Source organism: Adiantum capillus-veneris, chromosome 14, assembly GCF_014529385.1.
Source record: "Adiantum capillus-veneris isolate H3 chromosome 14, ASM1452938v2, whole genome shotgun sequence".
Lineage (NCBI taxonomy): Eukaryota > Viridiplantae > Streptophyta > Polypodiopsida > Polypodiales > Pteridaceae > Adiantum > Adiantum capillus-veneris.
Window position 1 is genome coordinate 139,964,539 of NC_140944.1, and position 27,449 is coordinate 139,991,987.

The window sequence follows — 27,449 nt, forward strand, 5'->3', positions numbered from 1 at the left end:
ATACAAATCTTGAATACGTGCCCTATTCTGGAAATAAATGTTGAGAAAAATAGAATTTGAGACTTACTCTCTTTGACACTTCCATACAGCCAACACAGCACTTGATCTGCAAATGCTAAGCAAACTCCTCCCTGACAAGAAAATAAAATTTGAAACACACCGGACAATTTGAGACGCATGAAAACAGTCTCAACACAATTCTACTTGATCGAGTACTTGACTAGCTTGTCATATCAATAATACAAACTTCAGAACATGTAACCTAAGGATTTGTTTGAGGAAAAAAGATTAACAAGAAAAAACTGCCGACAACATACTGCTCAGAACATGTTCATAAAGCTGAGAAGCATATTTCTCAGAACTGGGTTCTCAGAATCTAAACCAGAAGATTAGGAGAACATGTAACTCATAATTGTAGCTTAAATGCTAGATAAAAAATTTAATGCCTCTTTGACTGTTTAGCACCTGGCAATCAATCAGAACACACAACCTTGAAAGATGCTATTTTCATTACATTGATCACTAAGCTAATGTCATTTATTAAATTTACATGGAGAGCCAAAGATTTGGACATATTCGTTATAACTAACCTGCCACAAATTCCGTTCCTTCACACGCTGAGTTATCTCTCTTGTCCTCATGATCTCAGTTCGCATAATGTAACCATTATCATCTCTACAAGTCCATTCATGAAAACATTTCAAAAAAGAACAACCACATGCTCTTGTCTTTACAAGGTGTGTAAACAAATACCTGAAGGCGCACACAATCTTTGACACACCAGCAAGAAAAGATTGTATCTACAGGAAGATAAAATGTATCATTCAATTTCCAACAAATAATAAGAGAGACATCAAATTTGGAACTTTCCTTGCAGATAATAGCAACTGAACTGATGCTTGCTTGCGGTTAGAAGACCCAACCATGTTTCGGTAGGGCCAAAACACCAAACGGCCGAAACTTGACAGTGAAACGCCTTGAAGAGAAACTTTGCCATCCATGGACCACAAGCAAAGAAAAGAAGAGGCAAAGACATGGATAACACAACATTTGCCAGTGATGCAAAACCTGCTGAATAATCAAACTCCTCAGCTAACCAAGGAGACTCACTATCCTGCTCTCCCCCGATAAAACCTGCTGTTAGAGGCACGCAAACCACCAAAGAATCAACACACTACTAAACTGGCCTATCTTGGGACACCTGAGCTGCCTCCAACTGCTGATCCTCATGCTCTATTTGTCTATCCATCTGCTCTAAAAAATCCTCTCAATCCTAATCTGGTACCTCTCCTCAGGAGGTCTTGTAGCAGGGAAGGTGTGTCGTGCTCTCTACAGTGGGTGCTCCTCAGTGCAGTATGCAAGAAACCTCACTCCAACAGTAGAAAACATCACACCGAAATGGAACAATAGCTCAAAGCACAACAGACTCAAAACTCAGTGGAGCTCGACAAACTGATAGCACCATACAGACTCTGGCTGGCAGCACACTCAGCTCCAAGCCCAGGGGTGTTGAGGCTCCAATGTGCAGGGAGGGTGCACATGTGCGGTGCTGGACTCAAGACTACAGACTCAAGACTCAAGACGCTCGACCATACAAAGTGGATGATGATCTCATAATATCCGACGACTAGATCCAACCACACATATATACAACCATAAAGAGCCACCAAAGGCTAGCAAAATATCCCATTCCAACTAAGCCTATCTCCAAACTGCGGTGGTGATGGTCTGGCCATGATGTCTACCAGGCCACTACCCGTATCACTACCACATATCACTACCCAGACAACCTGTAACTAATTGCCTGTCCTGTGCAAGTGCCTCTGTAGCCATGCTGTAGGTTGCCCGCCACAAGACCACTCACCGTCTCGGAGACTGGTGGTAGGTACTCGGAGAGTGGGGGTAGCTACTGCAAACTCAGAAGGAGACTCTGGAGTTGGTGCTGTGAAGTGAGGACCTAATGTGTACTGCAGGCAACTAATGTCACCAAGCAAATTGAACTCAAAACTGCTACAGTAGACTAACACTACTCGACCGCTGTGTAGCAAAACAAATTCCTCAAGGCCTTACATTCCCTGCACCCACAACCACATACATAGGTAGGCGTGAGGGCCAGGTAGGAAGGGGCGAGTCTATAGGTGGGTAGGGCCGAGAGGTAGATAGGACCTAGGTGCGAGGTGTGGCTATCTAAGGGCGAGTAGAGGTGGGTAGAGGCGAGAAGTAGGTAGGTAGGGGCGAGAACTAGAAAGGGGCAAGAGGTACGCTTACGTTAAAGTCTTAACGCTGGAGTAGCTTGTTGCGTAGATTTCTTTTAGCGCTTGAAGATTATTGAAGAAAGAAGAAAAAAATGACCCACGTAAGAACTTCAAATGTTTCACGACAAGGCTAGGCGGCTGGTGGGCAAGGGAGTAGATAGGAGAGAAGAGGGGGGCAAGGGGAAGGTTGGGTAGGGGCAAGGAGATGGGGAGGGACGAGAGAGGGAGAGAGAGAGAGAGAAAGAAAGAAAGAAAGATTTTTAACGTCTATGTCAGGCCGAAATCGGCCTATGAGACAAATCAAATGTACATGGTGTGTATGTCATCCGTCTATCGGAAAGACAAATGAAACAAAACTGATACAAAACTGAACTGAATGTAGGTAGTGGAGTATCTGAGGAGGGATGGAGCTCTATCTCTAGGGGTATATGCATGTCTATATGCTCAAGGTAGTACAATCATGAGAATGCGTCAAGCTATCTAGCTCCATCCTGTACTAATGGGGGGATGTAAGATGTGGTACATGGGCGGGTCTGGTGCCAAGGCTACCCGGATGAAAGCTGTCGGGTCGAGAGAGAAGGGGGGGGGGGGTAGGGGCCAGGGGATGAGGAGAGGGGGTGGTTAGGGGCGAGAGGAAGGGAAGGGGTAGTTAGGGGCGAGAGAGTATGGGGGAGGGATTCGGGAAGGGGGCCAGGGTACGTATGGTTTGCATTAAAATCAGAAATTTCGTGTGGTGCCCTGAAGGATTTGAAAACGCATGCCCACATCCATCCTATGACTGACTGAAGCAACCCAAAATGTTACTGGAAGCTTGCAATTTACCAACAGAGTACCATCCTGTGAACCATAGTGTGATACAAATGCAGCTACACCAGCAGCAGCTGACAGAAATCTCGTGTCAATAGCAAGAGTCCTCGTCTGGCCACATCCAAAACTCGGCGGCACAAGCCTGATACAAATACTATTTGATTGATGAGAACATCTATTGTGTTCCTTTTTGTCACATAATTGGAGCTTTTGAAGATTGTTGAAAGCTTCATAAAATGTGTTATTGGTTTTTCCTAGGAATGGAATGCGTAGAGAAGAGCAAGTTAGGTCCATTTTAAAAGAAACGAAGTTATGTGAACATGAATCGTCGATTTCCCACTTTGATAAATGTACCTGGTGACTGGTCTCTCAGCACCGAGTGATCCCATAGCCCTACAACCAAAAGAATGGGTTAGGTGTTGCCAGAGTCAACCAAGTTGGCTTCATTTACTGGGGCTGGGGTTTGGTCTGCATTTACTGGGTCCAGAGAGGGCATGGCTGAAGATGTTTGGGTAGGTGAAGAGGGTACCAATTTTTGGAGTATAGAGACATCAAGAGCTGGAGTTGATCAACATGAAAATCAGCATATTCTGCTTGCAACCATCCTTCTGGAAGCTCGTCAAAGGGGAGTTCATCAAACACAGAATGGACCTTTTGCGTGGTCAGAGAGTCAGACACCGAGGAGGTCGAGGGGAGAGGTGAGTCATGGGTGAACTCCTATAAAGGAGATTTCTTATCCCTTCTATGGTGCTTGATAGGCTCACCAAGGCCGATGGCTTCCACCAAGGGGACAACTGAGTTATCCTCAGTGACCGCCGCACTTGCTGCTGGATGATGTGGCTCACTGGGGTCACCTACTAAAGGAACACTAGAAGAGGGTGTATCCTCAGGCAAGGAATTCATAGGGACCACATAGCATGGCATAGACTCGGTCGCCTCCAACCACTCCATTAGGTCTTCGCCTAATCCATCTGGTGGGGTAGGCTGTTCCAAGTTGGGGTTGGGCTATATTGACAAAGAACTATGATGCACTACTGGATCCATACCTCCTTCAAGTCGAATGGATTGTATTGGTGAGCCAGGGTATGTATCCACATAGCATCGTTTCCCCAATCATAGTGTGCCGCAACCATGGTCTGTCGATGAGCAAGGCAAAGCCACCTTCAACCTGGGAAAGACGAACCACAACCAAAATCCAGGCTAAACGTAAAGTCCTGCACCTGCTGTAACAAATTGCTGACGTGTCAAAGCCTAAAGAATGGAGTCAACTTACAGAAGCCGGTTGAGGGGCCTAAACCCTAAGAAGAACAAGTAACAGAAGAAGAAGTCCTACCAACTTATGGGGACCCCGTTCGATGGGGCCCCAAGTGACATAAAGGAAGAAAATAAAGCAGGATCCGGACACACGCAAAAACTGATGATGTGGCAGAAATTGATGACGTGACAGATTTTCGAAAATTGCGCTGGCATGAAGTTGTGGCAGGCTGCTTTTGAGTTTGAAGGCTTTTTACTGTAAACTGCTTTTGGGGCCTAGGGCCTTTAAATATGAGGTTAGGGCTCATTCTCTGGCATGCTTCCTGGCGAAGGTGCAGAGTCTGGAGTACCGGCTTGTACTATGTTGATGCAGTATAAAGAAATACCAAAAGGGGCGCCAAGGTTTGGGGCCAATATTCTCTGGGGTGGATTTCCGCCACTCTGTGTTGTCTCTCTCTCTCTCTCTCAATTCAGTTGTTATTGAAGTGCTAAGAGTCTATTCAGTCTGTTCTTTTCTCTCGACACGTGGTGCCCGTCTTGTGACACCTGCAGAGGCACCTTCTCGACTATGCCCAAGGGATAAACCATTCTTTGATCGGCCAAAGTCACTATGAATGGAGCGGGCCTAGTTAATGCATGCAAAGTGAATGCAAGCATCAAGTTGATGCCAGATCCACCATCCACTATGACACTTGAAAATTGTTGCCACAGAATAGACATAGTTAGATGAGGGCTCCTATAATCAGTGAGAGAAGCAGCGGGATAGGAGATCATGTAGGACTCAGACGGTTGCACAGGGAAATGCCCGTCACTGGACCCTGCACCGGGGTACATGGATTGAATGATTGTAAGTGTGTCGCTCAGAAGGTTTGCATCCAGCCGGAGCATGTCCTAGAGTGACACTTGTTGAAAGGTGTTCTTTAAGATGGTTTCTGTTGTAGGCTTTTCTCCTTTGGTTAGGGCTTTCTCTTATGCCTTGATTTGCAGCAAGTTAGTCATTGCTTCTAAGAAGGCCCCATTAATATCAGACAGCATAGAGGTCGGTCGGCCATTGGCATTAGTGGACGGCTTGTCCGTAGTTGCAGGTCGACTAGGTTGAGGGAATGGGACAGGAGAGTAGGTCCTTCTAGAAGGTTGAGGCCGAGGGTTGCTCTTTGTGCTCGAGTGAGGACACCAATGGGCTCCTCTATTACCTACTTCTTATTGTGAGGCGTAACCACATGAGTAGCAGGTGACCGCTGAGGAACGGTGCTCACTCCTATCAGGTTGATCTTCGAAAACGTGAACTCTTGTTTGTTCGGGCTTGGGCTTGAAGACGTGGATGGTGCTGCTTGGGACAATCCTTATTGTAGTGATCCTTAGCCTCTGGGCAATGACGGCAAGGAAGAGACCCTTCAGGCAAAGGACATTTGCTTTGGTAATGCCCATAATCCCCGCATCTGTAGCATAAAATGGGCCGATTGGATGGGTGAGTCGGGGGACGAGGTGGTCTCTGCTCCTACTGCATGGAGGTGGAGGCTGAAGAGTAGAAGCTCTGAGGGGCTGAGGGAGCATTAGCATGATAAAAACTTGGAGATGGGAAAGCGCTCGCCATACCTTGCATGGGAGGGGTTGTCAAAAAAGGTGGCATGTGGTTTGGATGGCCATAGGGGGAACCATGTTGGATGAAGGTGCTAATCCCTCTTGAAGAGCAAGACCAAGACTTCGTTGTATTTGCCGCAATCCCTTTAGGTAGTAGCAATCCTTGTCCTCATGTCTAGACTTTTCGCATGAGTGGCAATAAGCCCGAAGGGGGCATTCATGTGGAGGGTGTCCAGGAGAGTGGCATGAGCTACCACAGACTTAGACTTCTGCTGAGCCGTGAGCTCTTCTAGCTCCTGCTTGATCTGGTCCAAAGCCTCTTGATGCGGAGGCTTCTCTGGTCAAAAAGAGAAGGATCTTTCCTCTTAAAGAGCTCGTTGTAACTTCAAGGCTTCTAGTTCCCTGCGTAAAGAAGTCAAGGGGTGAGATGGACTTTCCAAGAGAACAGAGGCAATCTCTACCTCAGGAGAGTCGTTGAACAGCTTCCTTGCCCACTCTATCCTAGTAGCGGTAGCGACAAACTCCTCTAGAGTGGCTTGAGGTCCGAGACTCTATCGAAGCTTTTGTTGAGAAGTCTTAGGAAGAGCCTTCTCTACCCACTTCTTGGCCATAAATTCGCCTGGTTGTTGGGGAAGCTTGGCGACCAGAGACTGTTCTAGTCATGAGTTTTGCAAAAGTCTCATTTGGATAGAGCATCACGCTAGCCAACTCATCCAGAACTTTCTCTTGGAAGTCACCTGGTTTCAAATCTTCACAGAACTGTTGCCCAGGTAGTGAAGTGGTTCTCTACAAACTGACCGTACCATTTATTTGCAAAGCCGTTCAAGGTTGACGGGAAGAGAAGTGTGTGTCTTCTCTGTTGAGGCCAGGACTCTTGCAGAGGGATACAAGTCTCCTAGCATGGTCATCTGCATCCTCTGTGGAGAGTCCTTTGAAAGTCGGAAACTTTATGTTCACCTTAGCCAAGACGCTTGTGAGCTCCTTCATGGCTGCCTGCTCAGGAGAGTGTTGCTCAAGAGCTTGCTATACCACAGTGGCCGAGAATTTTATTGGTACAGGTAATCTGGGAGGTGAAGAACTGTTTGAGGGAATGGAGGTAGTTGTTTGGGAGGGAAGGGGTAACAGGGTTGGTGGTCTTCTACTTGGCACGAAAGGGTGATGCTTTCTATGGTAGTACTTCACAGAGCTCAATAGTGGGCTTTGTCGCTCTTTTGACTGCCTTGTATGTGTCATGCAATAGCAACAACCCACCCAAGCTCTGGGCGCCCAGATCCTCTAGCTTGTTGGATAGTCTAGACCCACTGGACCAGACTCCACTCGACTAGACCAGGCTAGGCTAGGCTAGGCTAGGCTGGACCACACCTGCTAGATAGAGGTGCGAGAGACTAGACCAGCTAGACCAAGCTCGACTAGTGCGAAGCTGGTCTAGACCAAGTTGGACCACACAACAGACTAGACCAGGAAAGGAGCTGAACCAGCTCGCTCCTCAATTGTAGCTCAATGGACAGAGATCCGAGATTACTGCCTTGAACAAAAGTTTGAGTCTATTCAACAACTAATGGGACATGCGAAACGGGGATTCTCGATACATTCGGGGAATTTGGCCTACCCCACTGATGAAATTTTGACTCAGAGGACCAGACAGATCTCGACCAATGAAAATAGAAAGAAAAAGAATCCCCATAAAAAGAAAGATGCACGACCTTGGTTGACTACTGAAGAAAGAGATAACTATCTCAAAGAGGGCAAGTGTTTTGGTTGCGGGGAACAAGGGTACATCTCCGCAAGGTGCCCCAAAAAGGCACAACGAGGACAGACCGAAGACAGGCGAGAGAGTTCTAGAGCAACGGAGGAACGTGGCAAAAAAGGCAAGATGAAAGCAGGACTGGTATCGGATTGCATGGAAACCGACCCAAGCCAGATGGATGAAAGTATAGAACTATGTCGCGCATGCGGCACAGTGGAAGATCAGGAAGCCCTTATCTTTTTTGATGGGGGAGCCAAGGCCAACTTCAATTCACTTGAATTGGCAACGTGGCTCGAGATTACGCCCGACAGGATGGGGCACGAGCGGAGGCAGTTCTAGCGGCGCCCAGAAGGGATGTAGCCATTACATCTGCCATTGGCAAACTTCGTTTGCATTGTCAGGGGTATTTAGGGCACGAGGACTTTTACATCATGCCTTTGGAAGGTCCTCCTAGGAATCCCTTGGTACCATAAGAACAACGCCGTGGTCAACTATCGAGCTAAGAAAGCGACCTTGACAAATGAGAAGGGCAAGAAAATTGTACTTGATGTAAAATTGAAATGATGAACAACGAATGAACATGTCGAAATTAGAACAAAGAACGACAAGAATTTATGCACACGCATGCTGATTGTTTCTCAGAAGGCCTGCCAGGCGAGTTACCCCCATCTCGTCCTGAGGACCATACTATTGATTTGATTCATAGAACCACACCACCGAACCGGCCACCTTACCGTCATGAACCAAGTCAAAAACCTTCTTGAAAAGTGTCTCATCCAGCCTAGTACTTCACCCTAATGTTCTCCGATATTATTGGTACTAAAGAAAGACGGATCTTGGAGGATGTGCGTTGACTATAGGGCTCTCAATAAAATCACTATCAAGAACAGATTCCCGATTCCTGGGATTGATGATATTCTTGACCGAATTCAAGGATCCTCTTGTTTCAACAGGATTGATTTGAAAAGCGGCTATCATCGGATCATAATCGCTCCGGGAGAAGTCTACAAGACAGCCTTCTGGACAAGCTTTGGTTTATACGAGTTTTTGGTGGTGCCTTTTGGACTTACCAATGGTCCAGCAACTTTCAACCGCATGATGGATAGGATTTTCCGAGAGCATCGATCTTTTGTGGACACTTTCTTTGATGATATTATAGTTTTCTCTAAGGAGGAAGCAAAGCATCGACACCATTTGCTACAAGTCTTTCAGGCATTGTGTGATCACAGATTGGTTATCAATGCCAAAAAGAGCGAGTTTTTCTTGACAGAGATACACTTCCTGGGACACATCGTCTCAACAGCATGAGTACAAATGGACCCGGCCCAAATTGAGACTATCCACGATTGGCCAGCTTGAAGAATGTTCATGAAGTTAGAAGCTTTTTGGACTTGTGTTCTTACTACCAACGGTTCATTCAGAAGTTTACAGAGGTAGCTTTGTCTTTGCATTTATTGACTCAAAAAGGAGTCCCTTTCTCGTGGGGACCGACGAAGGTGACTACCTTTCAGACACTTGAGGAAAAATTGACTATAGGACCAATGTTCTACATGCACATAGGGTTAGATGTGCACGTGACATCCCCTCCTTTTTAAAGTGAGGTACTGGTACCGCATCAAGGGAGATCGTCAACAGCGTCTGGAAATCTGGGAAGGACTCTTCGCCGGCCCACTCTGATGCGTGGGTTGTGCGATACTTGAACTTCATACATGTTTGAAATGCTTTCTTCTTTGCGCCGCACCGAAAGCGACACCAAGGGATCTGTGGCTGCTTCAATGGTCCAACTAAGACGTAGGTCCACCTTCAAGAATCTTCGAGGAGGAAAATTCTTGTAATCACTTCCAACACAAAAATGTGAACATACCCATTCCATGTAGAGTGACTGGAAAAATATTAGTCTTCCTAAAAGACTGTGCATGCAATGTAGATGAACAAAGGGACGGAGTGCCAAACCGTTCATCAAACACACGCAAAAAATGGAACCGAAACTTGTCTTTCTAATCTAAATCTATCAAATGTGGCAAATCATAATGGAAATGCCGATGCTTGATGGTCAATCTTTCTTGTGCTCTTTCTAATAATGTGTCATGCCAAGGAAAAGACAGGGAATGTGCATTCCTGGAATGCAAACTTTTCTTCTTTTAAAGAGAAATCCGCATACATCCGTGCTCATTCATGAGTGAACCATGTGCATCGTACAATACGGCATCCCTATCAAAAGGGAACACGTAAAGACGGTGACGAAAATACAAGAAATTGTCACGAATGAAACACTCGAACAATGCGTGCTGACTAATCATGCATACACACAATACTTCGTGAGTAGGTTCCTTGGACCTCGGCTCGAGAGCCAAGATCGGTTCTTCGTGATTGATTGTATCTGCAATGAGGTTAGCTTCACTGGAAAACCATCATCATTGTGAACAATCACGTCTTTATCATACAAATCATCCTCCTTGTGAATAATCACATCTTTATCATGCAAATCATGTGTGTCGTTCTTTGGGGAAGAAAAGACTGAGAGTCTCCTTCTCCTAATTCTTTTCAATCTTCGTCTACACATTAGAAATGAGAGATGAAGAATGACCAACTTCCTCTCCACGAATGACAATGGGAGAGTCACTTTTAGCATTGAAAGTGAAAGTATTGGCTGCCCAATCAATGAGAGGGTTATGCTCACGAAACCATCGAATGCCTAGAAGCATATCACATCCTGAAAGAGGAGACACTACAAATCTACTACGGAAGGACGCTTGTTGAACAGTGAACAACATATCAAGGCACTCTCCTGTAATGAGAGAGTCCATACCGGGAGCCCGACACCTCGAAAGGAGATGTCTTGCGAACCTCCAAGTGCTCTCTTTTGACAAGAGAGTCACTAATCACATCATGCATACTACAAAAATCAAACAAGACCACCATGTGTTGACTATTCACATGACCATAACACTTCATGAGAGACTCATCAATGAGAGGATCAGAAGAAACTTGGAACACACGAATGTTCTCATTTATGGCATTAACAAAGCATGTGGGTTCTGTGGGTTCTTTAGAGTCGTTAGATTCAATCTTAGGACATGTTTTCTTTATATGACCCTTGATGAGACAATGATAACATCGACCTTCCTTAGAATAAATGACTTGTTCTTCTGCCATGATGTATCCTCCTATGATTCCTTGTGCAGCTTTTTCATCTGGAGGAGTGAGCTTAGGTTTAGCAAGTGTGTTAGCTTTACCCTTAAATTCATTGTGTGAGTTCTTTTCTGAGAGACTAGAGAAAGATCGGTTAGAAGAGTTACCATTCTTACCGTTCTGAGGGTTCTGAGGAGTCTGAGAGGTACTTTGAGAAGACTTGTTCTCCTTAGGCTTTCCCTTATTCTGCTTCATCTCCTGTGCGAGAGCAATCCCTGCTGCCTTGTTGAGATCGATTGGATCGAGTATCTCGACATCATACTTGATATACTCGTCCAATCCACAAAGGAATGCCTCCTTGCGCTCATCATCCAATTTGCGTAATTGGGTGCCGAGTTGCAAAACACGATTAGAGAAAGACATAACTGGCATACCATTTTGCTTGAGACTGCGCCAATCGTCTTTCAACTGTGCTAGGTACTGTGGTGGCATATACCGCGCCTTGAGCTTGTCTTGGAAGTCGGCCCAATTGAAGAAAAAGGGAGCGCCTTCCTTGGCTTCCTCTAGGTGCGTGGTCAACTATGCCTCTTGCCATGTGCAGTACCAATTAATGGCATCACCGGTAAGGTACATGGTTGCCGTCAAAACCTTACTATTTCCTATCTTCTTAGTTGCCACAAAATAAGCATTAAATTGATGCAACCAAGAATGAATAAATCTAGCATCCATCTTACCGTCATACTTACTGAACGTGATCTTCTTTGTGACAAAGTTGTTGGAGTCCGAATCTCTTCTTGTGCTACTTGAACTACCAACATCTTTGATTAGTTTGGGTTTCTACGTAAGTACCTGTAGGACCAACACTTGCATGGGTTGGTCTCTCTACGCCTCACGCTCTAACTCCAAGGCCGCTCATCTTTCCTTGGCTGCCAAGCACGCTTGCTCACGCTCAAAGGCTAAACTTCTTTCGTTGCGCTCGTGCTCCAAGGTAGCGCGTTGCGTCTCTTGTTGTAGCATCATGTTTGTCATCGACTTGACCAAAGTCTCCATCGGATTTGGTGCAAACCGTGGCGTACAGGGGAAAGGGAGAGAGTCGGAAACACCTCCTGGTGAGAAAAATTCTTCTTCACCACCTTCATGCTCATCACCTTCATGCAAAGTATCCATTCCGCTTCGGGTGATGACCATACACTAAGATCTTGGGTTCTTAAGTTCAGGAGGAACTTGGGGTCTTGAGGTTCTTGGGTTCTTGGGTTCTTGAGTCCTTGAGTTCTTGAGGTTCTTGAAGTCTTTCTTTAGCTTGCAATCTGTGTTAGAGAAGGATCTTCTCTTACCTGAGCTCTACTCTTTCTTGCGGGCGCACCCCTTGGCGGCCTTACGCTCACACCAAGGTTGCTTTTTCCCACCTCATGTCGATTGACCGGCTGCTAAGTGCACGGTCCGCTTGCAATGAGTGAAAAGAGGAACAAGGGGAGGCTAGACAAGCCCTTCTTTCTTGGGTTACCTGCCACTCTTCAAAACACGATTAGGAATCGACTCGCCCAAGTGGAATTGGGTTACATGCGGCCACAACAAGCAAAAAAAATTTCTTGTGGTTCTTTCCTTGAGTGACACGGAACACTGCCAAAGCTCTGATACCAATGTAAGGTGTAGCAGAAGTGAATGTTTAACTTTGCTCAAGATGATTGCTCCGAACTGTGCTCAAGGGTTCCTTTTACTTACGGAAGGGAGACCCTTCCCTTCCTTTAGTGAGACAGTGCAAATGATCACAAACAAGTGAATATACCTAGATGAATCCAGGATAGGCCCAAATTCACAGTGAATGACACTGTGAATAAAGGTGCTGAGACTGAGAGAGAGAGAGAGAGAGAGAGAGAGAGAGAGAGAGAGAGAGAGAGAAGAAGAAGAAGAAGAGAGTTTTAATTGAGAGAGAGAGAGAGAGAGAGAGAAGAATATGACACCAGAATGTTGTCAAACCCTCCTCCAAGGGCCCCTCTCTCAATGGCGAGAGAAGTCTATGCTATTGATTGCACAAATCTAATACAAGGTGCTCACGCAAGTACTTGATGCTATGATGCAATGAGGATCTAAGTCGGAGACGACGGCAACGACGAGGACGACGGACCTGGCTGAAAACGCTAACTTCAGGGCTGCAAAATGATGCTCTATCTGGGCTGAAAAACGTTGGAGTCTTCTGCTAGGAAAACGCTAGATAAGCCTGCTGAACACGCTGTTTTAGGTCTGCTGAAAACGCTGGTTTAAATCTGTGTAAAACGCTGAAGTATTTGGCTGCTTTTATCTGCTGAAAACGCTGGATTAAGCCGCTGAAAACGCTGGTGAAAACACAGATGCAGGCTGTCCCAAAACGCTGGTCTAAAGGCTGATTTGCAAACGCTGAATGCAGAGGAGTCTTGGCGCGTTGGCGGCGGTACTTGATGACAAAACGCTGTTCTTGCTGAGGTTCTTGCTGAGGAGAAATCTAGAGGGCCTGCTGCAGTGCTCTCTTGGTTTCTTCTCCTCTACTGAGTGATTGCCAGGTTTCTTTTATATTAACTTAGCAAATTTGCCCTACCCAGTTTCCCAACAAAGTCACTTATTAATAATAAGTGAAAAATGGCTAAAATAGGGAAAATGAGTTCTGTGCACTATAAAATGCTCATGATGGCTACTGACTGTAATATTGATGATCATGCTGTGTGCAACAAGAGGATATGCAACTACTGAAGTGTCTAGACATGCACGGCTTGCGAACAAACTCACAAAGGTGCCAAAACACTTCCTAAGCTGACTTGGACTTGAAGTAGCTTGTCCACATGCACATAGGGTTAGATGTGCACGTGACAGACAAGGATACACGACCCCGGCTCACTCTTCGGGAGAGGGCCAATTACATCATAGAGGGGAAGTGTTTTGGATGCAGGGAACATGGGCACGTCTCCACGAAGTGCCCTAAAAAGGCACATCAAGAACAGAATAAAGACAGGCCAGAGAGTTCAAGAGCAACAGAGGAACGTGGCAGAAAAGGCAAGATGAAAGCAAGATTGGTTCCAGATTGCATGGGTACTCACCCAAGCACGATTGATGAAAGTACAGAACTTTGCCGAGCTTGGGGCAAAGTAAAAGATCAAGAAGCCCTGATTTTCTTTGATGGAGGAGCCAAGGATGGGACCACCAACAGAGGCAATTCTAGCAGCACCTGGACGGGACATAGCCATTACACCTGTCATTGCCAAACTTCGGTTGCACTGTCAGGGGCATTTGGGGCACGAGGACTTTTAGATAATGCCCTTGGAAGGTTGTGACGTCCTCCTAGGACTCCCTTGGTACCATACGAACAACGCCGTGGTCGATTATCGAGCGAAGAAAGCGACTTTGACAAATGAAAAAGGCCGAAAAATTGTACTTGATGTGAAATTGAAGGGCGAGTCTCTCCCTATTGTATTGGCTTCGACCATTTCTAAATTAATGAAATCCAGTCTTTTTGTTTAGTTTATCTACTTGAAAGAGTTAAATGATGAACACAGAACGAATATGTCGGAACTTGATAAAGAACGCCAAGATTTTCTCCACTCATGCCGATTGCTTTTCTGAGACCTGCCAGGCGAGTTGCCACCAACTTGTCCTGAGGATCACACTATTGATCTGATACCTGGAAACACACCACCGAACCGGCCACCTTACCGTGTTAGCCGAGCCCACAATGAAGAGATTATGAACCAAGTGAAAGACCTTTTGAAAAAGGGTCTTATCCAGCCGAGTACTTCACCCTACTGTTCTTCGGTGTTGTTGGTTTTAAAGAAAGACAGATCTTGGAGAATGTGCATTGATTATAGAGCTCTCAATAAAATCACCATAAAGAACAGATTCCTAATTCCAAGGATCAATGATATTCTTGACCAACTACAGGGATCCTTTTGTTTCATTAGGATTGATTTGAAAAGCAGATATCATCAGATCAGAATCGCACCAAGAGATGTCTACAAGACAGCTTTTCGGACGAGCTTCGGTTTATATGAATTTTTGGAGATGCCTTTTGGCCTTACCAATGCTCCAACAACTTTCAACCGAATGATGGATAGGATTTTCAGAGAGTATAAATCTTTTGTCGGCACTTTCTTTGATGACATTATAGTCTTCTCCAAGGATGAGGTAGAACATAGACACCATCTACTACAAGTCTTTCAGGCATTGCCAGATCACAAGTTAGTTATCAATGCCACGAAGAGTGAAATTTTCTTGCCGGAAATAAACTTTTTGGGACACATCGTCTCAGCAGGCAGGAGTACAGATGGACCCCAACAAGATTGACACTATACGTGATTGGCCCGATTTGAAGAATGTTGATGAAGTTAGAAGCTTCTTGGGCTTATGTTCTTACTACCGGCGGTTCATTGGAAAGTTTGCAGAGGTCGCTTCCCCTTTGCACATTCTGACACAGAAAGAAGTCCCTTTCACGTGGGGACCCACAGAGTTGACTGCCTTTTAAACATTGAAAGAGAAATTGACTACGGGACCAGTTTTGACTTTGCCGGATTTGCAAAAGTCATTTGAAGTATATTGTGATACTTGTGGTCGTAGTCTGGGTGCAATCTTAATGCAAGAAGGCCATGTCATTGCCTACGAGAGCCAATTGTTTTCAAGGCCGGAATTGACAACACAGATTTATGAGAAAGAGCTTTTGGCGGTTATTCATGCTCTTACTCAGTGGCGACATTACCTACTCGGAGCCGATTTTACGGTCTTCACTGATCATCAGAGTTTACGCTACTTCCTGTCACAGAAACAGCTTTCGGAAAAGCAGATGCGGTGGGCTAACATCTTGTCACAGTTTCACTTCCCGATTGTCCATGTACAGGGGCAGAAGAACTTGGTTTCAGATGCTTTGTCTCGAAGGCCGTTCGTCTTGGCTTGGCTGGAGCATTTCGGTCTCATAAATCTCTATAGACATGATTGCAATAAGAACTAGTTAATCGGGCATCTGTGAGGTCCCGACTGGATCTAGATGCGATTACTAAATATGTTGCCGAATAATCATGGTCTCAGATTTGGAATGAATTTGAATGTGATTTGTCATGTGATGTCAAGTGATGTCCGGTGATGTGATTTTCGATTGGTACATGTGCTAGATGTGTTGTCTCTAGTGCGTTCGTACTAACAGTCAGTGTTTACTAAGATAGTTTATGGCCTCTGTCTGTTTTTGCAGGCGTAATCGAGGACGAGGACGATTACAATTCTCTCAAGAGGGGGGTATGCCACAAACTGATGACGTGGCAGTGCCCACACACACACACACACACACACACACACACACACGAGCTGACGTGGCAGCCAATACGGACGACTGACTGAATGCTGACGTGGCTGTCCCCCGAATTTTGTGGCGAAAACTGTGCTGGATTTCACGTTGATGACGTGGTAGTCCGTACGTTGTACGGATCTGTGCAAATTACGCTAGCCAACTTTTGGGCTTAATGCTTTAATTTTTAAAAGCTTTTGGAAGACCAATTATTTTTGAAAACTTTGCTTATGAATTAGAGATTTTTGGGGCTCTGCTTTTGGGCATCCCTTGCACCAATAAATAAGTTGGTTGGGCCTCACTTCTCAAAGCATATGGACACAGAATCTGAGAGTGAGCACCCACCGACTCGCTTGTACTTTGAACACAGATTAATATTAAAAAATTACCGAAAGGGGCGCCAGTCTTTGGGGCCAATACCTCTGGGCACGGAACTACACCGGACCGTGTATCTTTGTGAATTGTTTTGAAGTGAATCCCTGTTGTGTCGCGGTAGAATCTTGACTTGGGGTGTCCAAGTTTGTTACATATTCCATACGGGATGGCTACTTGATGAAGAAAACAATGTTGTGTGTTACACAGCCGTTGAGGGAAAAGGTTTTGATTGAGTGTCATTGTCCACCTTTTACGGGTCACCGCAGCATTGACACCACCTTGAAAGGTGTGGAGCGTTATTTATTCTGGCCGAGACTCAAGAAAGATGTGGACGACTTTGTTCATAGTTGTTTAGTATGCCAGAAGGTCAAGTTTGACAGGCATAAGCCACAAGGATTACTACAGCCTTTACCCATTCCCACCCGCCCCTGGGAAAGTATTGCAATGGATTTCATCTTTGATCTTCCGAAGACACAGAGTGGGCACAATGGCATTTGGGCTGTCATTGTCAAATTTAGCAAGCAAGCTCGCTTCATTCTACTGAAGAAAACAGTTGAGCCAGACCATTTGGCGAGACTGTTCATTGCACAGACATTTCGATTACATGGCATACCTGAGACAATAGTCTCCGACAGAGATCTCCGATTCACGAGTTTGTTTTGGAGGGCTATTTGGGAGAACATTGGCATGCGGTTGCAGTGCTTGTCATCATTCCACCCGCAGACAGATGGGCAATCTGAAATTCCAAATTCAATTGTTCTGGATTTATTGAAGTCTTACATTTCTGATTAGAAGACTCAATGGGAATAAAAATTGCCTTTGGTGGAAAGGCGCCATTTGAGATAATTGAAGGTGTTCAAAAGGTTCCACCCTTTCTCAGCACTAAATACAAAATTTTTGAGTGGATGGAGGAGGAGGACCTAGCAGATACTCCTCAGATTTTGGAACTTTACCTTGAAGCATTCGGTTTAGCTTCGTCTACTCGGATAGATCCCACAGATCAGCAAGGTTGAATCTGGTGCAGAGGGATTGCACAAGAGGGGAGTCACTCCGCTCCTTTGTCACAAATTCCCTCGATTGAATAGAGTCACTGATATCCCCTTTGGGTTTCAGGGATACTACTAGGCTGACAGTATTCTGTTGTATGACTTTATGAAACGGAATTCCTGAAATTGAATATGATTGATTTGTACTCTCTCATTTGACTTGTTTAAGTGCAAGAACTAAAAGACGAAATGACTGCAGCATTTTGGTCTCATAAGTCTCTATAGACATGATCGCAATAAGGATTAGTTAATCTGGCATCAGTGAGGTCTGGGATGGATCTAGATGCGGTTACGAAATATATTGCTAGCAATCATGGTCTGAGATTTGAAATGAATTTTTCTGTGATTGATTTGTCATGTGATTGGTTTATGGCCTATGTCTGTTTTGTAGGCGTAATCGAGGGCGATTACAATTCTTTCAAGAGGGGGGTATGTTACAAACTGATGACGTGGCATGACCCTACCAAATAAAGTTGTCCCAACTTATGGCCAAGGGACGAGGGGCCCAAGGAAAACAAAAAGAATTTCCGCAATTTACGACGCAAAAAGCACTGACAAGGCTGTACGGATTTTCCGCCAAAAGTGCATGTTGCTTTTTGGGCCTTTTGCTTTTGAGTTTTCATGCTTTTGGGTCTCTGCTTTTAGCACCCCTTGTAATGTTTATAAGTAACCCAAGGAGCTCACTTCTCAGGGCATCAGGACGCAAAGTCTGAGAGCGAGCACCCGCGGGAGTAGTACTTTGCTCAAAGATTAACATAAAAGAAATACCGAAAGAGGCGCCAGTCTTTGGGGCCAATCTCTCTTGGCACGGAACTACGCCGGGCCGTGTCGACTCTTGATTTGTGAATTGTTTTGAAGTGAATCTCTGTTGTGTCGCGACAGAATCTAGACTTGGGGGTGTCCAAGTTTGTTGCACAGGGAGAGTAGTGGTATTGGAAAAATGTGCCGCATTACAGTTCGAAACCTATGGGACCAACCTTGAAACGGCAGCGTGGAATTGTAATAGATCAATGAAGCTAGATGCAGGCTTTGAGGATAGCTTTAAAGGAAGAGATTTTATTTTTTGCTCGGAAACGCATCAAACGCTTGGCGGCACATTACCTAGAGTCACAAGATACCATTGGGAGACTACTTGTAGGGAAGGAGGTGAGATCAACGCATAGAGGACGGGGGTCAAGAGGTGTGGCAATCCTATTCAGAGAGGAGCTCCAACCCCTCATTCGTATTGTTCGAAGGGATGAGCACGCCAGATATATGTGGGTCAGAGTGAGAGCAGAGACGAGGCCACTCTACATTGCAATATGCTAATTTGCCCCCAACACATCTCATTATGCATCACCCAAGGGGGAGTCACCCTACATGATATTGGATGAGGACATATGGAAGTTCTCTAGGGATGGAGATGTCATTCTTTTGGGAAACTTGAATGCCATGACCGGCGAGTCTCAGACAGCTTCCTACGATACCTCAAAGGAAATGTTGAGAGAATTGGATGTCAATGATATGGGATTGGCCAGGTGTTCGCAAGATGAAGAGCACATTGGATATGGGGGATATCTGACAGATTTGGGGACTGCACATTTACTGGCAATCTTGATTGCCCTCCACAGATTTCCAATGTTGAGTGGGTTCACTTGCTTTCCTCATAGACACAGGGCAAGCACAATGGATTATGTTTTGGCTCAGCCTAGTTTCATACCCTCTATTCAGGATTTTACAGTTGGGCCCAGACCTATTGGGGTAGCAGTAGATCATGCTCTCCTCTCGTTTACTGTCTCATTCCAGTTCAGCACAGCTCGACTGGCACAGACACCTATACATACCCGATACACTTTTACTTCAGAGACTAATTCTCTCTACTTAGATGGTATCTACAGACGCTTATGCACGGATCCAGGGAGACCTTTAGGGGCTCACTTATATATTGACAAAGACACTACAGGATGCAGCCGCAGAAGCATACACCCATACTGAGCCTGGGGAACGCCGACTTTCTAGGAGCACACTCCCAAATAGTTGGTATGATGAGGAGTGCAGAGAGACGAGAGCCCCGACATAGAGGGAGGTACTTCTAAGTGTCATTACTCACACGCAGTCACGGATTGCTTCTCGGCGTTTGGTGCGACGAAAGAACTCGGCTAGAGCAGGATTTATATCAGTTGTTTTTGAGCCAAGATTCAAGCGAGGCATGGCGACTCATCCATGAGCTCTCCCCCCCACCAGTCATCACTTCTCACTTCTACAGAGGTATGGGGTCAGTATGCATCATCTCTCTACACCGTCTCGAGGCAGCCACCTCTTCCAGATCCGCCAAAGCCATGCACACATACATGTGCTTTGTTTACCGTCGAGATGGTAAAGAAATCCATTGACAAGATGAAGGCTAGGAGAGCGTATTTTAGTCTTTTAGTTTTAGTCTTTCACTTCACTTTATTTTATTTTTGTACCCAGACATTGGATTAGATCCACAAGGATTGTATCAATTTGGTCTCATAGGTCATTTTGGCCTTTTGAAGACGTTTAATATTTCATTTCATCTCTCTCTCTCTCTCTCTCTCTCTCTCTCTCTCTCTCTCTCTCTCTCTCTCTCTCTCTCTCTCTCTCTCTCTCTCTCTCTCTCTCTCTCTCTCTCTCTCTGCCCGCACAACATCTCCCGCCTCTGCCCGCCTGCCTACTGGCGCAGCACCTCCTGCCACCCTGCCCGCCGCACAGCATCTCCCGCCAGCCATCGCCCAACCTGCACCATTCGTACCACTCGCCTCCTCAGCAGCGCACCACTCGCCTCCAGCCCACCCCTCGCCTTCAGTCCACCTCTCGCCCCTGCACACCTCTCGCCTTGTGCTGCATTGTGCTGCAGCTCCACCATCACAGCAACCCAGAGACGGGCAGCCCAGGCCACGCTCATATCCATTAGTATCTCAACATTCAAGGGGATGGGTTGTAAACACTAGGCTTCCCGTGCGCTCAGCCTCGCCTCCTCGAGCTCGACCATGGCACCTCTTGACAGGAAAGAAGTGGAGGACATGATAGCCAGAGCTATCACACAAGCCAAGAAAGATGCGGACAAGGCACTGAACGCCGAAGTAAGGAGGATGACGGAAAAGATGAAGCAGATGGAGGATAACATCAGAGGCCTCACAGAAGAAAAGGAGGCCTGGAAGAAAGCATTCGAAGAACTCCGTGACACCTCCAACACGGAGATACACTGTATACAAGAAAGCATGAACCACCTCCGGATCTCCAGGGAAGAGGGGGAAATCTCGAGCTTCGAAGACATAGAAGTAGAGATCAAAAATAAATGGAAAGCAGACATCAAAGAAGAGATCCAGACAGAAATGGAGGCCAAACAATCGGGATGGGTGGAAGTAGTTAAAAAGAATATCAAGAAGGAGGTATGCGAGGAGGTTCACATGGGAGAGCACTTGAGGGTTCAGCTTACTCTCGAGGAGGAGCGATTGCGCCAGATGAGGAAACACAATGTTCGGATCACTGGCCTTAAAGAGGGACCTTCAGCATAGGAGGATGCACGAGAGCTTTGTAGCCAACTAGGCTACAAAGAGACTATGCCTTTTACAAAGACATGGCGAGCCGGCCGTGACACCACTCGAGCTCGCCCGTTGATCATGCAGTTACGAGGAGATGAGGACCGCACCACCTTTTTTCGCAAAAAGGTGCTCTTACGAGGCCTCCAGGGCAGCCATATCTTTATGGACGAGGACCTCACTAGGATGCAGATCAAGCACAGGAAATCATGCATGCCCAGGGTCCTTCAGGCACGGAAAGAAGGTAAAAAGGCCTTCTTTCGAGATGGTAGAATCTTCATCGACGGCCGCCCAGTCTCATAGGGATTCGGGACCTATGAGACACATACACTAGCACAGGAGACACCACTCAGAGGGGCAGTCTGGAACTGCAATGGTTCTATATGGACACATCCGGAGCGCCTAGAGGAGATCATCAGTGAGCATGACTTTGTATGTTTTACGGAGACACATGAGAGCCCAGAGAGAGGACTACCTGTAGTCACAGGATTCCAGTGGGAGTCGACTTACAAGACCATCACCAGACAGAGTACAGCTCGAGGGTCAGGAGGGATGGCCATACTATTCAAACAGAGCTTACACAACCGGATACAGGTGATGAGTAGAGACGAGGAGGCATGCTATATGTGGGTACGGCTAGAGCTCACCCACAAGAGGCGGCTATACATTGCCATATGCTACTTTTCACCACATGGATCACGATATGCTATCCAGGACCCCTACTCTCGACTGTCGGAGGACATTTCTCACTACACATCACTCGGGGAAGTCCTCCTCATGGGGGACTTTAACGGGAGGACACAGAGCCGACAGTGTGAGATCTATGATATGGAGCAGCCGGAGATCATGAGGGCACTTCATGCAGAGGACATGGGGGTGAGTAGAGTGTCTGCAGATGGGGGACAGGACAACACTGGATATGGCAGACACCTTCTTGAGCTTGGCAGCAGGCACCATCTCGTTATTTATAACGGGATGGCGAGGTGGCCAGATTCTGGGGGATTCACTTGCTTCCCACACAGTGGCGGAGAGAGCATAGTAGACTATTTGTTGGGCTCTACCCAGACAGCAGAGCTTATACACTCCTTCAGCGTTGCACGCACACCGATAGGGGCGGATCATACTTATCTCACATTCTCCCTTTTTGCTACACACCTTGCTGACCCCCCCGCCTCCCCCCCTCACACTTACACTACCATTTCTTTCACTCATGAGCTCACTCCTGTTTATATACATCACCTGCATGAGCACCTTATACACTTAGACCCCACAGCACCTCTGGACACACTCACCACACACATTACATCCATCTTACACGTGTCAGCCACTCAAAGTTTCCCACATCACATACACACACACCCTCCACGCACTGGCACTATACCACAAAACAGGTGGTACGACGACGAATGTCGAGATCTACACAGACACCTACATATACTGGAGATCAGAGGGGAGATTACACATCGCCAGGCTCAGCGCAAGATGCAGACACTTACCCGTCGTAAAAGACGGGAGTGGGAGGAGCACCAGTATTGGGACATCTATCATTTACTCATGAGCAAGAATAGTGTTGAGGCATGGCGTCGGATCAGACCTCCCAGGCCATCCACTCCTATTTAGGACCCAGCGACATGGCACAGATATGCCGAGAGCTTATACGAGATCCCAGGACAGCCACCCATACCTACACCATCGGCTACCCGACCCACATCATCTACTTTCTTCACCACCCACATGGTGAAGAAAGCTATATCCCACCTACAACATGGGAGGGCTAGAGATCAGGCAGGCCTACAGGCAGAGCATCTTATATATTGTTGTGATGCATTGGCACCACTCATTGCCCACCTCTTCAACCGCGCGCTTTCAGAGGGATTCCCAGAGTCGTGGACAGCGCACACCATCGTGCCTATCCACAAATCTGGGGATGCCATGGATCCTAGCACATATCGCACTATCATGATTGGTCCTATACTGGCCAAACTATATGGCGCGGTTTTAGAGGAGGAGCTCAGTTCTCTAGCAGAGGGAGAGGGCATGAGGACACCAGGACAGGCAGGCTTCCGCCGAGCTTTCTCTACTATTGATCATATCTTCACCCTTCGTTGTCTGATCGACCAGACACGGGTGAGGAAGAGGAGATTATATTGCTGCTTCGTTGACTTCCGCAAAGCATTTGACACAGTACCTAGAGAGAGACTTTTCCGATGTCTGGCTGCGCTTGGGATTGGAGAGGAGATGGCATGGGGGATCTATGCATTGTATGAGCATGTATCTGGCAGAGTGAGATGCCCGGGTGGATTATCTGACACCCTTGTGAGCACCATTGGTGTGAAACAAGGTTGCCCCCTATCACCTACACTCTTTGGTCTATACATTGACGAGATTGTAGACTTCATCTTGCACAGGGGTGGAGAGGGTGTGGATATTGCAGGGACTACTGTACACATACTCTTATATCCAGATGATATTGTCCTGATGTCAGAGAAGGCAGAGGGACTACAACTACATTTGCAGGCCCTGGATGATTTTTGCTCACAGAGAGGACTCACGGTGAACCTTGGCAAGACCAAGGTTCTCATATTTCATACATCAGCTCAGATTCGCCGACAGAGTAGATTTACAGTAGCTGGAGGGGATATAGAGGTGACAGGCTCATATGTATATCTGGGGGTTACATTCACCGCAGCATCAGGGACCTTCTCCATGACACAGGCAGCCACAGATAGACTTACCAGAGGATACGCATCACTAGCTCTGATGGAGAGACAGTGCCACCAGGCCCACTTCCAGGAGCCCCGGCAAAGGGGTGGCTCTTTGACACACCTGCACTCATGTATGCCTCGGCCATTTGGGGACCGGGACTGGCAGACTCAGTATGGACACAGATAGAGAGGCCACAGATTATTATGATCTCTAGGATGATTCGCAGCAAGCCATCAGTTCCCCACGACATTATTAGAGCTGAGCTGGCTGCACCACCGATGTTGGTAGAGGCACTCTTTCAGACTGTTTGCCTTCTTCGCAGATTCAAAGATATGGATCCAGATAGGATCTCTCATAGAGCCTTCATTGCATCTTGAGAGATGGCACAGGCAGGGGACACTAGCTCATGGTATGCCCAGACAAGAGATTGGCTAGCCCAACACGGTTTTGATATCGATAGACTACCACCACTCCAGTATGACACCCAGGCCCCGACCTATACCCTCTCACGCTCTGAGCGGAATAGGGTCATCAGACAGGAGATATGGCATACATATATTCAGAGGACATGGCGCAAGCCCACAGACACCCTACCTCCTAAAATGCTATATTACTATGAGCATTTTCTAAGGTTCTCAGAGCAAGGATTCATTGAGATTCCATTATACATGCAAGAGTACATGCCACACCGACTTTGGGTCAACATTGGCCAGCTACGAGTGTCATCACATCAGCTAGAGATTGAGAGTGGCAGAGCCAGAGGCATACCACGAGAGGAGAGTACATGCCGGATTTGCCAGACGGAGGTGGAGAGTGAGGAGCATTTTGTCATGAGATGCCCAGCATATACAGAGCTGAGAGAGAGATATGGCATTGGAGACTCATTATAGCAGCATATGATAGGCCGAGAGCAGAGGAGGTTTGGCCAGTTCTTGGTTGCGGCTTAAGAGGTTCGAGAGCAGTTGTTACAGCCACGCCAGAGTCAGGATAGCAGGACACAGACTACCATCACACAGTTTTTCCGACGAGCAGGGCCAGACCCCCCCACACTACCTACACAAAGTAGAGGGCTTACCCTTCTGCAAGCAGAGTCTCACAGGGCACGTCGGAGACCGAGGCTCCCAGGATACAGGACACATGGGTGTCACCAGAGGGAGATCTCGAGGATACTAACCTTACACCATCAGTATCTAGAGCAGAGTCATGTACCAGCACCAGGACATCCAGCGTTCCAGAGATACCTGAGCAGGCCACCACCGATGTACCACATTCTCTACCCTACATATGTTGCTTGTTTTTAGATACCCTCCCTATCATCTCATGGTTGTATCACCTTGCAGCCCCTAGTTGAGCCTAATGATGCGTGAGCACACCTCGACACGAGGACCCACACTATACATTGTACACCACATGCACCACCCTACCACACCCTTTTGCATAGCATAGGCTCATTTCAGTTTGTACCCTTTTCTTATTTTCCGATGCCTAGAGCATCAACACATGTATATGATATTGTCTCATAGGTCGAGTTCGGCCTTTCGAAGACGTTAATAAAGCTTTCTTTCTTTCTCTCTCTCTCTCTCTCTCTCTCTCTCTCTCTCTCTCTCTCTCTCTCTCTCTCTCTCTCTCTCTCTCTCTCTCTCTCTCTCTCTCTCTCTCTCTCTCTCTCTCTCTCTCTCTCTCTCTCTCTCTCTCTCTCTCTCTCTCTCTCTCTCTTCCTTTTAACACCACACCGCAGTGGGTTAGGAGATCGGCACCTACATTTGCATATGGCCAGGATACAGTAGAGTACACAGATGCATACACATACCTTGGTGTGGTAATTGCAGGACCGAAGTTTACTCTTAAGAAAGCAGCGGATGCTAGATTGTCCAGAGCCTCTGCGCCTTGGGAGGGTTGGAGAGGATGTGTTCACAAGTGCAGTTTCAGGAACCACGAACAAAACTTTGGCTCTTTGATACTGTGGTGGCTTCGGCTATGCTTTATGGGGTCCAGATTTGGGGACCATCTGTGGATCAGGATAATTGGAAGTCAATGGAGAGACCTTTGGTATCTATGATTTCCCGAATGATTAGAGCCAAGGCCTCCGTACCACACGCGATTACCCGAGCGGAACTAGCTGCCCCTCCGATAGCAATTGAAGCTCTTACCAGATCAGTGTCCTTTATACATGGTTTGTGGGATACAAATAAGTGCCGATATACTAGACTGGCCCTCGAATCCTCTCGACAATTAGCAATGCAAGGGGATACATCATGCTGGTATTCGCAACTGTCCTCGCAGTTTCAGAGACACGGGTTCAATATGGAAAGATTACCCCCCTTCCAATACTCTCTTGAGGCTCCATCACTGGCCTTTACACGAACGGAGATTAATAAAATCATCCGTCAAGATCTTATACAGTTGGATACTAAGAGGACATGGGTAGACCTACACAAGAATTGGGCACGAAGATGGCCGACTACAAAGAAAACTTCCTACAGCTATCTGAAGATGGATTTGTGATTCGCCCGAGCTACATAGATACCCACCTGTCTCATGGTTTGAGATGTGCTATTGGTCAGATTCGTACATCCTCACACCAGCTGGAAATTGAATTTGGCAGATTTAGGGAATCCCACCTGAGAGCAGAATTTGCAAGTTATGCGGAATGGAGCCGGAGACAGAATTACACTACATATGCCATTGCACCGTATACTATGAGATACGTGGGCATTTCCATTGCCTATTTAAAGAAGGCTTTGGACCTCTAGATAGAGTCATGCAATACCAAGATCAAAGATGCTTAGGCTTGTACCTACTGGAACTACATCGGCACAGGGATAATCTAATGAGAAGACAAAGAGCACTACAGCCTCAGAGGCAGATCACAGATTTCTTCGGATCGAGTGAAGCAGGGGTGAAAGGGGAAGCAGGAGGCCAGCAGCCAACCCAAAGGAGTACCCACATTCATACCAAAGGCACCCTCATTCACAGGGCGATTGAGCTTAGGAAATCGAGACGACCACGACCAAGATGCAGAAGCACACTTCACAGGAGGAGACTACAACAAAGGATTAGAAGCATTCTAGCCAGACACCCAGAATGCTCCTAAGAAGTTTATTTAATACTTTGTATTTAGTTTTTCACATTTATTTTCACACTTAGTACTTTAGTACTAAGGTACCCAGACATTGTAACAGATTCACCACTTTTGTATCAGTTTGGTCTCATAGGTCATTCTGGCCTTTTGAAGACGTTAATATAACATTTCATTTCTCTCTCTCTCTCTCTCTCTCTCTCTCTCTCTCTCTCTCTCTCTCTCTCTCTCTCTCTCTCTCTCTCTCTCTCAAAGAAGGAGAGCAGATCCCGTGGGAGACAAATCTATTGTAGCTTTGTGGACTTCCGCAAAGCATTTGACACAATACCCAGAGGTAGATTGATGTGCAGATTACAGGAGATGAGAGTACCAACAGAGCTCATTTGGGGGATCGTGGCATTGTACAGATAAGTAGTAGGGCATGTACGGACCTCAGAGGGTCTATCTACATCCGTTCACTCCACTATTGGGGTGAAGCAAGGCTGCCCGCTCTCTCCTACTCTATTTGGTATGTATGTGGATGAGGTTTCTAACTACATTGAGAGAGATGGTGATAGAGATGCACCGCTGGCAGGGACATGGATTCTGCTATTGTTATATGCTGATGATATTGTGTTGACCTCCGACTC

At 46.5% G+C, this 27,449-nt stretch overlaps 2 protein-coding genes across 3 annotated transcripts in view; one reads left to right on the forward strand and one right to left on the reverse strand.

The window, feature by feature from the left end:
• The window catches only part of LOC147443243 (glycine-rich protein), a 148,765-nt gene that overhangs the window by 23,641 nt on the left and 97,675 nt on the right, over positions 1–27,449 (reverse strand). For both annotated transcript variants that reach the window (XM_086529153.1, XM_086529154.1), the window contains exons 10-12: positions 754–800; positions 591–675; positions 68–131 (exon numbers count right to left, since the gene is read on the reverse strand). In XM_086529153.1, the coding sequence (XP_086385279.1) occupies positions 68–131; positions 591–675; positions 754–800 (196 nt within the window). The remainder of the gene's footprint in view (positions 1–67; positions 132–590; positions 676–753; positions 801–27,449) is intronic.
• On the forward strand, positions 20,268–21,021 carry LOC147443244 (uncharacterized). Its single transcript, XM_086529155.1, has one exon. It carries the CDS (start codon positions 20,484–20,486, stop codon positions 21,009–21,011), a length of 528 nt encoding a protein of 175 aa, XP_086385281.1. The 5' UTR covers positions 20,268–20,483; the 3' UTR covers positions 21,012–21,021.

Bases quoted from the DNA above. Each gene is read 5' to 3' on its own strand.
- LOC147443244 (XM_086529155.1), top strand. From the start codon at position 20,484: ATGGCACCTCTTGACAGGAAAGAAGTGGAGGACATGATAGCCAGAGCT.